General features: G+C 38.7%; 2 protein-coding genes across 9 annotated transcripts in view; one reads left to right on the top strand and one right to left on the bottom strand.

Moving 5' to 3' along the window:
• Positions 1–10,694, top strand: part of macroh2a2 (macroH2A.2 histone) — a 30,161-nt gene extending 19,467 nt beyond the window's left edge. The window contains exons 8-10 of one of the 2 annotated variants that reach the window (XM_078428381.1): positions 4,410–4,584; positions 7,144–7,185; positions 9,026–10,694. In XM_078428381.1, the coding sequence (XP_078284507.1) occupies positions 4,410–4,584; positions 7,144–7,185; positions 9,026–9,188 (380 nt within the window). In that variant the 3' untranslated portion in view covers positions 9,189–10,694. The remainder of the gene's footprint in view (positions 1–4,409; positions 4,585–7,143; positions 7,186–9,025) is intronic. The other variant, XM_078428382.1, reaches the window with a different exon arrangement.
• Positions 10,695–11,374: 680 nt separating this feature from the next.
• Positions 11,375–13,149, bottom strand: part of gbf1 (golgi brefeldin A resistant guanine nucleotide exchange factor 1) — a 165,415-nt gene continuing 163,640 nt past the window's right edge. For 4 of the 7 annotated variants that reach the window (XM_078428587.1, XM_078428586.1, XM_078428583.1 and 1 more), the window contains one exon: positions 11,376–12,963. In XM_078428587.1, the coding sequence (XP_078284713.1) occupies positions 12,698–12,963 (266 nt within the window). In that variant the 3' untranslated portion in view covers positions 11,376–12,697. Of the gene's footprint in view, positions 12,964–13,149 lie in introns of all 7 variants that reach the window. The other 3 variants (XM_078428585.1, XM_078428581.1, XM_078428580.1) reach the window with 1 other exon arrangement.

A 13,149-nucleotide genomic window follows, 5' to 3' on the forward strand; every position in this document is an offset into this window, starting at 1 on the left:
AATGTAACTTCCAGTAATTTTCAGGTGTCAGATACATTTTAATGGAAAGTTATAATTCTGATAGCAAGGAATAGTTAGCTACTTGGTGGGACCATTTGAATAAAAGGCACATCATTTATTAATGTGCTTTTAAAAAAAATAGTTTTTTTAAAACCTCCTTTGACGGTTTGCTCAATTCTTTGTGTCTGAGCAACTAATCCCATGTAGCAAACCACTATATCGGCATATAATCATGTTCAGCATCAACCTGGCACTGGATTGGGATATATAAAAGGCACATCCAGTGAGTTAAATCAGCGACTCTTAGGAACGTGGGGGGACTTGTAATGCTACGGTGGTTATGGGAGATTTCAACATGCAGGTAGACTGGGAAAATCAGGTTGGTAATGGACCTCAGGAAAGAGTTTGTGGAGTGCCTCCGAGATGGATTCTTAGAACAACTTGTACTGGAGTAAGAGGCACCAGTGCCTGACAAGGGCAGTCAAGGACAGCATAAAAATAAAAGAGAAGTATATCATAGCAAAGAAGAGTGGGATGCCAGAGGATTGGGAATCTTTTAAAGAGCAACCGAAGATAACAAAAAGGCAATATGGGGAGAAAAGATGAGGTACGAGGGTAAGCTACCCAATAATATAAAGGAGGATAGTAAAGGCTTTTTTAGGTACGTGAAGAGGAAAAAAATAGTCAAGGCAAATGTGGGTCCTTTGAAGTCAGAAGCAGGGGAATTTATTATGGGGAACAAGGAAGTGGCAGACGAGTTGAACCGGTACTTTGGATTTATCTTCACTAAGATACAAACAATCTCCCAGATGTTCTAGTGGCCAGAGATCCTAGGGTGACAGAGGAACTGAAGGAGATTCACATTAGGCAGGAAATGGTGTTGGGTAGACTGATGGGACTGAAGGTCTGCATCCCAGGGTACTTAAGGAGGTGGCTCTAGAAATTGTGGACGCATTGGTGATCATTTTCCAATGTTCTATAGATTCAAGATCATTTCCTGTGGATTGGAGGGTAGCTAATGTTATCCCACTTTTTAAGAAAGGAGGGAGAGAGAAAACGGGAAATTCTAGACCAGTTAGTGTGACATCAGTGGTGGGGAAAATGCTGGAGTCAATTATAAAAGACAAAATTGCGGAGCATTTGGATAGCAGTGACAGGATCGTTCTGAGTCAGCATGGATTTACGATGGGGAAATCATGCTTGACTAATCTTCTGGAATTTTTTGAGAATGTAACTAGGAAAATTGACAGGGGAGAGCCGGTGGATGTGGTGTACTTCGACTTTCAGAAACCCAACGACAAGGTTCCACATAGGAGATTAGTGGGCAAAATTAGAGCACATGGTATTGGAGGTAGGGTACTGACATGGATAGAAAATTGGTTGACAGTCAGAAAGCAAAGAGTGGGGATCAATGGGTCCCTGTCAGAATGGCAGGCAGTGACTAGTGGGGTACCGCAAAGCTCGGTGTTGGGACCGCAGCTATTTACAATATACATTAATGACTTGGATGAAGGGATTTAAAGTACCATTAGCAAATTTGCAGATGATACAAAGCTGGGTGATAGTGTGAGCTGTGAGGAAGATGCTATGAGGTTGCAAGGTGAGGTGACTTGGACAGGTTGTGGGAGTGGGCGGATGCATGGCAGATGCAGTTTAATGTGGATAAGTGTGAGGTTATCCACTTTGGTGGTAAGAATAAGTCAGCAGATTATTATCTGAATGGTATCAAGTTAGGAAAAGAGGACGTACAACGAGATCTGGGTGTCCTAGTGCATCAGTCACTGAAAGGAAGCATGCAGGTACAGCAGGCAGTGAAGAAAGCCAATGGAATGTTGGTCTTCATAACAAGAGGAGTTATGTATAGGAGCAAAGAGATCCTTCTGCAGTTATATAGGGCCCTAGTGAGACCGCACCTGGAGTACTGTGTGCAGTTTTGGTCTCCAAATTTGAGGAAGGATATTCTTGCTATTGAGGGCATGCAGTGTAGGTTTACTAGGTTAATTCCCGGAATGGCGGGACTGTCATATATTGAAAGACTGGGGCGGCTAGGCTTGTATACACTGGAATTTAGAAGGATAAGAGGGGATCTTATCGAAACATATAAGATTATTAAGGGGTTGGACACGTTAGAGGCAGTAAACATGTTCCCAATGTTGGGGGAGTTCAGAACCAGGGGGCCACAGTTTAAGAATAAGGGGTAGGCCATTTAGAACAGAGATGAGGAAAAACTTTTTCATTCAGAGTTGTAAATCTGTGGAATTCACTGCCTCAGAAGGCAGTGGAGGCCAATTCTCTGAATGCATTCAAGAGAGAGCTGGATAGAGCTCTTAATGATAGCAGAGTCAGGGGGTATGGGGAGAGGGCAGGAACAGGGTACTGATTTGAGAATGATCAGCCATGATCACATTGAATGGTGGTGCTGGCTCGAAGGGCCTACCCCTGCACCTCTTGTCTAACTTGCAGTCTTATTTTGCAACTTTAAAATGCAACCTTATTTTGCAACAAATCAAGCACCCGCCTAACCGATGCTGTTTACAATATCATGGCTTTCGGCCAAATTCCAAACTTTTCTTTCACATTCCTGAGTATACCTTACACGATTAGACGGTTAATATAGTGGCAGTGCAGTTGCGCAGTCGGGAGTCAATGGCTCTGAATGAATGCAGAAGTACAGAATTTTAAGGCTTTGTTTTCAGTAAGTGCTGACAGGAAAATTACTTATCTTTGTTAGTGGTAATTAAACAGCATCAGTCACGACCACACAGTCCTCATGGAGATAGGTGTCCGCCATAAGGCTAAGGGATTCTTCAATGTGTTGTTCTACCATGGTGTTAAGTGAGATAGATTCAGAACAGATCCAATAGCTCGGAACTGCACATGCATGAGACAAAAGGAGCAACATCAGCAGGAAAATTATATTCCCGCATAATCTGTAGCATTTTAACCCTACAAGTACCATTACTTATGAGTCACTTGCCCCGACACTGTCTGGTGCACCTGTACTCGTGGTTGCCATCTCAGAAGTCATATCACCCTTCCAGAGAGTGAATCTACAGAAAGGGACTGTGCCCTCAGAACCTGCATGCACCAGCTACCAGGAGTATTTGTGGCATCTCTAACCTCTCTTTTGCCCAATCTATGGTTGATTTTAATGCTTGATTTTCTGATGCACCGAACAAAATCAGAGACAAGTAAACATCCTCCATGATAATTGTCAACATTAAGGTTGCATCCTTTGTCCTTGCTATACATTCATGATTGTACGGCCAAATTTTGCTCTAATTCCATTTGCAGGATTGCAGATGACACCACCTTATAGTGCCGAATCTCAAACATTGATTAGGCAGAGTATAGATAGAAGATTGAAAGCTTAGTAACATGGTATCTAGCTGGCAACCTCTTCCTCAATGTCAGCAAAACAAAGGCGCTTCATTGACAGCAGGAAGGGGGTAAAATACAAACCCCAAGTGCATCATTGGTGCTGAAGTGAAGATGGTCAAGAGCTCCAAGTTTCCAAGTTTAAATTTCACCAACCACATTGATGCTACAGCCAAGAAAGCACCAACAGCTTTACTTGCTCAGAAGACTACAAAATTCAGCTTGTCTCCAATGACGTACCGATTTCTACAGATGCACCATAGAAAGCAACTTATCTAATGTACCACAGCTTGGTATGGAAGTGCTCTGCTTTGCAAAAGACTAAGAAATTGCAGAGTTGTGAACACGGCTTAGTCCATCCTGCAAATCAGCCTCTTCCCATCTCCACCCCTATTGATTTCATCTACACTTCACACTGTTTTCAATGGAATGTTGTCCATTTGATAAATGTACCTTATTTTATTTGCTTGAGCAAGTTGCTACATCAAAGAGCCTGCAGACCTATACATGGTTAACTTTGTTCCAAATTGGTTATAAATTTAGGAAACAGCAAATTTAGTATTGTCCAGTAATATATGAGCAGATGTGACCTATAAATCCAATTAAGATCCTCTTTGAAACTTCCTAAAGAGTGGATTGCTTTGGCAACTGCTCTCCCAAAGACATCACAAGAAATTGCGGAGATGTGGAGGTTCTCTTTTGTTCTCCATCTTGGTGCATTTGACAATAATAAACCAATACCAATAGGGTGAGAAGGGGAAAGCTAAGAGGATGTGGGAGGCAATTGTTTTGTTACACTGTGGTAGATGCTTGGAACATGCCATTAAAATCATACTTGGAAATTATTGTTGCACTGTCCCAATATGGCGATCAGAGCATGTTCACATAAGGTTATAATGGTTCCAGAATTTAAGAATCGAATCAGGATTTGGTCATATGCCCTATTAGGAACAGTTACTAAATGAGCCTTTTCAACAATTCTTGTGTTCTGTTTGAGTTCAAACATATTAAATTCTTTGTTTTTGTTACAGCTGTTTTGGGTCAGGCTCCTGGACTGGCCGCCAAATTCATAATTCACTGTAATATCCCACAATGGGGAGTGGATAAATGTGAAGAACAACTGGAAAAAACTGTGAAGAATTGCTTGACTTTGGCAGATGAGAAGAAACTGAAATCAATTGCTTTCCCGTCCATTGCCAGCAGCAGGTAAAATGTATTTTATGTCTAAAAGTTAGACGTCTGCTCAGATTGATTGGAACTTGCACCAGAATTTTTTTAATTTTAAAACAGAAATATGTAAATGCTTACTGAAAAGGTTATCATTAATATTTACCCGAAATTTCCACTGACATTTCTAAGAGGCAGAAATTGATGTGCCATCATTTGGCTGGGTTTCTATTAAGTAAAATGCAAGATGTCTATTTCTGCATAAATGGGAAGTGTGAAGGGTGAACACAGGGTTTATAAAATATCTATGCAGTAACAACTGTATCTTCTGTATGAGTGCATGACAAATGTACTGCAGTGTAGGGACAATAATCCTGTGGATAAAAAAACTTGCCTTCAATAAGCAAATGTTAGCACTTTTATTCTGTGTAAGAGGGTACCAACTTCCCTGAAGAAGGACTTGAACCCACAACCTCCTGACTCAGGTAGACACAAAATGCTGTTGTATCTCAGCGGGTCAGGCAGCATCTCTGGAGAGAACTGGGTTTTGTTTCGGGTTGAGATCCTTCTCGTCACCTATTCCTTCTCCACAGATGCCGCCTGACCCGCTGAGTCACTCCAGCATTTTGTGTCTAACTTCGATTTAAACCAGCATCTGCAGTTTTCGTTCCAATACCTCCTGACTATGCTATTAATTAAGCTAAAACTAATCTGTTGTGGCACTATTAATGCCTCCAGGAAAAAGGCCCAACCTTTTTTGTCCATGGCTACTGATGGTGCAGGATTGCCAGTAGTTACGGCTGGTGATGCATAAAAAATACTTGCCTTTGGATCTTCTGGGGTAGGGGAGAAACCAAAACTACAGTTAAACTTTCTCCTGCAATTAATGCATGTTGAATGGATCAAGACGCCAAAATTGCATCCAGTGCCTGTGAGAATGGTAATTTTAGCTTCAAGGCCATGGAGAAGATTTGCCAGAAAACTGATGTTAAAGCCATGGATTGCAACCAAAACAGTTTATTACTTGGATATCACTTGGTTCTACTTTAAACTGTCTGAAAATGAATGGGTTGGTGAAAAAGAGAACACTTTCAGCCAGTCTTTGATTTAAACGAATCACACATGACTACGTTAATTAATGCAAAGTCATCAAGTCTTCCATTCTTCACGGAATAACTATTCTGAAGAGATTCACTAGTTTGCTGCAATTCTCAAGCAATGGCAGATGATGCAGGAATGAACATTACATTTGCAGCTTGAAAGACAATAGTTCAAACTAGACGCAAGGTATCTTGTGAATTTGCTGTATTATCATTGGGAATTGAAGGCTGAACTGAGAGGATGGGAAAATCTTAAGGGGCTTTCACTATCTGTTGGGTTACCTCAGATCAAAGATTGTGCTACAATGCTTTTAGATGTAGCAAATTTCATCTGAAAACATTAAGCAGATCATGGGTATCAATCAAACAAATTCTACAGATTATCCGAATGTACAAAAGCTTGTTTCTGGGGTTGTTTTGCAGCGCACAGTAAATATTTGAAGGACATGTGAAACCACCAAGTATATTGCAGGTATAAAACAAGGACATTTGTAATTTCAAATAATCAAGATTTTCGAGAATTACGAGAAAGACAATTCCTCACATTAGCACTGTGGATCTAGGCTGCTCTTACTGGATAACTGAAGAGATTTCTGAAAAATGTTGAGCTTCATAATTGTTGGTTACAAAGTAAAAGATAAAAATTGCTTCATACCATCCTCGCCGAATTTTGAGTTCAGTGAAGTTGACTAATGCTGTTTTGTCCTTGAGTAGTGGAAGGGGGTGCATAAACAGTCCAGATTGTCAATGCAGCCTCCCTGCAAATAAGTTATGCATAGCCTGGTAAGACGATGGAGGCATGAAGAAGCAATATGTTGATGTCGTTCCATCAAAAATAGCAGAATGTCTTAACTATTCGAAATTAAAATTAATATAATTAAAACTGCACTGCAGTTACAATTATTCAAATATTATTAGTGTCACATCACAGTTGTCTAAAAAGTTAGGAAAATAATGGAAGGTATTACTACCACAACCATTGTAGTAGTTAAAATAAATGGTGGTTGAGAAATAAATAAGGGGGAGGATGTTTCATCCTCTAAACCGAGATTTCAATGTTTAAGGTAAGGTAATAGTAAGTTTGTGAAGGAGCTTTAATTGTAAACTTTCACTGCTATTGTCCAGCAAATGTAATTATTTTGCTTTATAGCCAGTTAATATCAGGTTAGTTTTGGCACCAAGCTTTTATGTTCCTTGTCTAACATCCCACAAATTCTTTAATTAATGATCTAAGATACAACAATGGTCTGCCATTGGGGAAAAAAACATTACCACACTATCAGTTAGTTTAAGCACTGCCATCATTCTCAGAGGCAAGATGGGAAATGACTTGTGCAGAGCACAAATACCAACAATTGGTCATCTTTGTGCTGTAATTCTATGGAAGCTTCATTGTGGAAGCTCTTTTAATGCAGATCATCCCAGCGGGGGGTCCTCCTCCTAAAATTAATAATAAATTCTTTTGTCTTTTGGGGTTGATTTCCATGTCATTGGACAGGACCAGCTCTCGAGCTTCAGGTCGGTCTCCAAACCAATCAAGGTAGGATGTTCAAATGCTTCTCCAATGATGGTCATCCACTTTTAACATTTTCCTTCAATGAAGATTGTTGGTAAAGGGTGTGTTGCCATATTTGGTGCCTTGAATGACATCACCATTGGTATCCAACAATTCCTTTTCTTTGGTAGATAAACTCCATTTAGTGAGTTAGAAAATCCCTGATCCACCAAATAAGTTTGAATGAATGTAACCATTAACATTATCTTCAGATAAAATTATGCATACGAATGAACATTTCCCTGTTATAAAATCTTAATTTTGTTGCAGTATTTTAGTAGACAGGAAAATTAAAGCTCTGCTAATAATCCAGGACAGGAATTATGAGCAGTACGTCAATTCAAATGCCTCAGCATTTATAGAGTGGAATCTGTTAACTACACTGTTGTAGATTAACCATTTTGGCATGGAATAATCGGCAGCATTATTCATAATACACTTCTGTTGATAAAAAAAGTGTGCATTGCAGTAGTTAATGAAAACCTCAATCGAATGGTACAAGAAGAGCAACCCTACCTATTTCTACAACACCTTGTGGCATCTCTACATATTCATGGAGCTGAACATCTATTCTGGACAGGGCACACCTGGAAACAAAATTGGCATCCAGATTTGATTATTTCAGGTTCAGGGTGGATCACATCATGGCTGAGAGTTTGTTAAATACAAGGGCTGTTATGTAAGTGTTGCTCCCAGAAGACTTCACATGAAGTCGAGGACAAAATACATCACTAGGATATTTCCCTTTGGTCTCTGTTCATCTCAATTCGAACTGCCAAGTCAACCACTGGAATAGAAAACCGTCACTACCAACATTCTTCAAATCTTGCCTTGTTCAGACTGAAGATTTCTTGGTAACAACTTTACGAATCTCGTAACAAAACAGAACTCTTGTTAACAATTGTGAAGTATGAAGACAAGCACTCAGACTGCTAATTTGGAATTGATAATTTTGCTGGATTTATTATTTCTTTTTTCGTCACTGCACTGAAGAAAGCAGCAATGGCACAACGTTTTTCTCTCAATTTTTTAAAATCTGGATCAGTTACCCAGGCGGCTTGGATGTGGGAAGTGCAAGGGATAAGAGACCCTCGGAGCAACCAACAGCATTGGAAGTTCAACGGAGGCATGGTATTAGGAATATATGGAAGAGAATAAACATGCAGTAAATTATTTAAACATGGAAGAGACTATCCACCAACAAACTACTTTATAGGCAGCACAGTGGTATAGCTGCTGTGTCACAATACCAGAGACCTGGGTTTGATCCTGACCTTGGGTGCTGTCTGGAGTTTACACATTCTCTGAGTACATGGGTTTCCTCCCACATCCCAAAGATATGCAGGTTTGTAGGTTAATTGGACTCTGTAAAATTACCTTTGCAGAGTGGATAGATGAGATAATAAAACTAGTAAGCTGGTGATCGATGGTCACCTTGAGTCGATGGGCCTGTTACAAATTTAAACATATAGGATTGTAGTGGTGAGAAGAAAAAAATCAACAAGGAATAAAAAATTTAGTCTTGTATTTAGTGCAGGAGAACCTCAGCGTTGTGTGGCTTCTTGGAAATTAAATGGGAACGAAGTTGGTTTTAAATTGTTATCATATACTTCAAATATTTATCCACTTTTCCCGTAAAAGCTCCAGGCGTTTCCTAACAACGTCTAAAATGTGTATGTTGCATTGAAACTAACCTAATCACTAATAACTAGACTTGAGCAGCTGTGAAGCATTACAAGATTTTGCCTTTTGGACCTCTTTGCACAATTACCTTATGTGAGAAAGCAATAATAGAGAAGTAATGGTTAATCCTTTTTGCTTTCAGAAACTCTTTCCCAAAGCACATTGCAGCACAGCTCATCCTCAAGGCCATCTCCAATTATTTTGTTAACGCAACATCATCATTGAAGAACATCTTTTTTGTCTTATTTGACAGTGAAAGTATCGGCATCTATGTGCAGGAAATGGCAAAGCTTGAAGTAAAGTGATCTGTTTTTTTTTTCTAATGACAAGCTGGGAATTTTACACAGCGTTTTGTTCAGCAATGCGGAAAAGTGTGTGTGAATGTGTGTTCAAAAAGTAAATGAGAAGGTGCAAAGTATGCATTCTGTTCTCACAAACATAACCAGATGTTTGAAGTGTAAACTTTTGATTACATTTTTATAGCACTCCCAAATAAGGAAAATGTTTTGAAATCTACTTGTGGAAAATCAGAAAACAACGTTGATACTGTGCATCTTTTACAGTTTTTTTTTGTTGTGATTTTACTAAAATATTGAAAGTTTAGATTTTTAAGAAAATTGTGACATTTATGTCTAGTGAAAAATATATCATACTAGAAAAATGACTTCATGTAATTGTGGTTTTAATTAGTCCTTTTGTTAAGCTAGTGTATTGGTTTCACATTCCAGTGTGTAAAAGAACAACAGAAAATTGAAACAGCAATATGGCTGAATATGTTTCCTCCAATACCATTTGCTGTAGTTTCATAGTGTGACAGCTTTGTAAAAAAAATAAAATAAACTATTAAAAAAACTGGATGTTCTGATGTTAAGATAGATAGCCTGCTAGGAAGGCAGGTAATTCTAAAGAAACACATGGGCTCTTTGAAGTATGTTGAATATTGTGGAAAGAAGGTCATTGTTTAATGCCATGAGAATAATGTGCTTCAGTGGCTGCAATTTGAACTGATAGCCTGTGCACGAGTTTCCAGTTTTACTCAACTGGGCTTTAATGAATGCTGTTGCCTCACAGCTCCAGCTTTTCTATCCAGCTCAGATGCTCCTCTCTTGTAAGCAGCCCCTATACACGTGCTAATTTAAAAAAAATCTCAAGTGTAGGTAAGTGGTAAAAAGAAACAAGGGCGAGTTCTATTAGAACAAGTTGTAAGATCACAAGGGAACCTAAATGGGAATGCTCTTCTGGAAGTTGAACAGTGGGCTGAATGGCTGCCTTGTGTCAATGGAACCCTGGCTGTGTGGTAATACTGATTAGTTTGACCAACTTTTAATTTCCTCTTATAATTAAAGGGCAGAATAAAGCACATTTCTTTCTCCATGTTCATAGCAGTTGTACACGTAGCCAATGACAAGTTTCAAAGAAACAAACGGAGATTAATCACCTTGTCATGCACATTTGTAAAGAGATATCAAACATTGCAGATTTTGAAAGTACTCAACCAGTTAGGCAGCATAAGTAGATAAGGACAGATCATAAGCCTGAAACTAAGCATTTTTTCCTAATTGGGAAATTTCCGCAATCAAGTATAACCATTTATTTGGGCTAGATGTTTTGACAAAATATCATGTGTGTAATGGAAAATTTAGAAATGCCAGTGCAAATTTGAGGAAGGATATTCTTGCTATGGAGGGCGTGCAGCGTAGGTTCACTAGATTAATTCCCGGAATGGCGGGACTGTCGTATGTTGAAAGGCTGGAGCGATTGGGCTTGTATACACTGGAATTTAGAAGGATGAGGGGGGATCTTATTGAAACATATAAGATAATTAGGGGATTGGACACATTAGAGGCAGATAACATGTTCCCAATGTTGGGGGAGTCCAGAACAAGGGGCCACAGTTTGAGAATAAGGGGTAGGCCATTTAGAACGGAGATGAGGAAGAACTTTTTCAGTCAGAGGGTGGTGAAGGTGTGGAATTCTCTGCCTCAGAAGGCAGTGGAGGCCAGTTCGTTGGATGCTTTCAAGAGAGAGCTGGATAGAGCTCTTAAGGATAGCGGAGTGAGGGGGTATGGGGAGAAGGCAGGAACGGGGTACTGATTGATAGTGATCAGCCATGATCGCATTGAATGGCGGTGCTGGCTCGAAGGGCTGAATGGCCTACTCCTGCACCTATTGTCTATTGTCTATTATTCAAGAATTCCTTGAATCCTAGCTACTGTATTTCATTCAACTGAGATCTGTAGGCTATGACAAAAGACATGTTTACAGCAGGTAGACAAAATCCACATTAAATGTTCCCAAAGATTTATCACCGGATATATGCCACTCGATAGTCTGTTTCAATTGTCTTTTAGCTGGAACGTGCCTTTGTGACCTTCCAGGCAATTTGTTTCAGAATAAGATTTTGCATAAATGTAACGTATAATTTAATTTGCTTTTTCAATATAAATTCAATAATGAAAGCTACTTGCTACAACTTCTCACAGATCACCTAGTTAAATCAATAAATCACAGCTAAATTTCTTTACATTTTGATATTTATTACTGTAAAAGTACATTTAAATTTTCTTTAAACCATTCTTTTTATATACATTACCTATGTCCACTATCCCTCCCCCATTCTCATCCAGAGAATGTGGGACAGGATCATTTTAAGTTTTACCATAACCACAGAAAGTCTCGTTGCCATTTTGCACACATTAAATTAAAATCATTGTGAAATGTACAAAGTAACAAAGACTTTAAATATAGATTCTGTTGGTCTCAAATTACACAAGCTTTGGCCTTCATGCCTATTTATGTTTTGGGTCATTTACAGTTAATTCAGACTATATGGGAAGCAAACAGGACAGGAATGTAAAGCAAGCTCAACATATCCACTGGCATTATTTTTTTATGTTACAATTGCACATCTCTAAATATAATGGTACAAGTGAAAATCTTAACCACTGCAAATGCATTTATATTTATACACTTAATGTTTTACACTAGGTTTCCTTTTAATGTGCAGTATAGAAACTTCCTAGAAACTGCAGACAATACGAAATATAAACCAAAACAATTGAAAGAAAGTTATTAATTGGGGTGAAAATCTAAAGTCGACAAGTTTACATTTGACAACAAAAATGAGTCAAGTCCTGGGAAAAGAAATCAGCTACTATGAAAGGGAACTTAACGAGTTTAAGGGGTGGAATACTTTGACTCGTATTTGGGTTAGGTAAAACATCCATCCTGCTGCTTGGTATTTTAAAAAAATCATGCATTTTATTACTGTAACAAAGTTGTTTATCACTTGTTCTTTTGTATTATGCAACCTGAGTATCAGGGTCCTGTTGTAGCCCTTCACATTGTCACTTGTTTTCTGAAAATTACTTTAAACAGATCAGTTAAATAAAGGGCTACTATACAGATGACTTAAAATGTTAGTTTACAGCCAAAAACACACATTTTCATGTTTATTATAATGTGGCAAACAGCATTTTAGAAACATTGATAACTTGAGCAGATAATGAATAAAACATTGCAATGCACCACAGATGGCTTTTGCCTTTCGTCATACTCTACATTGAACGTTTGACAGTATTTGGCGCTCAATATGGCTAATGCTTCAAAAATAAATAATGCTATCCGTGGAGCAATACATTCTTTGCAGTGATGGATGCATGACTTCTTCACACAAATTGAACATTAGAGTTCAGTGACTGGTTTGAAAAGGTGAGAAATTATTAAAAAACCAAAGCTTGACAAAAGGAAGTATATTGTCATAATACAAAACAGAACATGTTAAATAAACTGATCCTTTTCTAATTTAGAGGAATTAGTTCACTTCAGATGCCGTCGACGTGTTGGCAGGGCGGGGTGGGGACAACAGTGGGACAGGAGATGTCGCTTCAATTAAAGCAGGATTAAGTATAATTGGTAAAGGCATAGGTGGAACACCAACTTGAAGTGATGAAGTAAGAGGGTGCAGAATGAAAGGGGACTGTGCAACAGACTGATTAACATCTGGCCCAACACTCATCTTCACTGGTGTAGAGAGCGGAGTAAGACTGGGAGTCCCTCCGACTTGCATGTGTTCAGAATCTGAGGATAAAAATATATATATAATTAAAGTTCATATTTTACATAAAATCATTTAATAGGTTAAAACCAACTCACCGTGATTATATTGATTATTAACAGCAGAGATTGTATTTTAAAACCTGAAGATGTTGACTTCCTGCTGAATGGCATAGCAGGAATTGGACATTGTTGCTCGTCTTCAGATGG

The sequence above is a fragment of the Rhinoraja longicauda genome, chromosome 35, assembly GCF_053455715.1.
Source record: "Rhinoraja longicauda isolate Sanriku21f chromosome 35, sRhiLon1.1, whole genome shotgun sequence".
Lineage (NCBI taxonomy): Eukaryota > Metazoa > Chordata > Chondrichthyes > Rajiformes > Arhynchobatidae > Rhinoraja > Rhinoraja longicauda.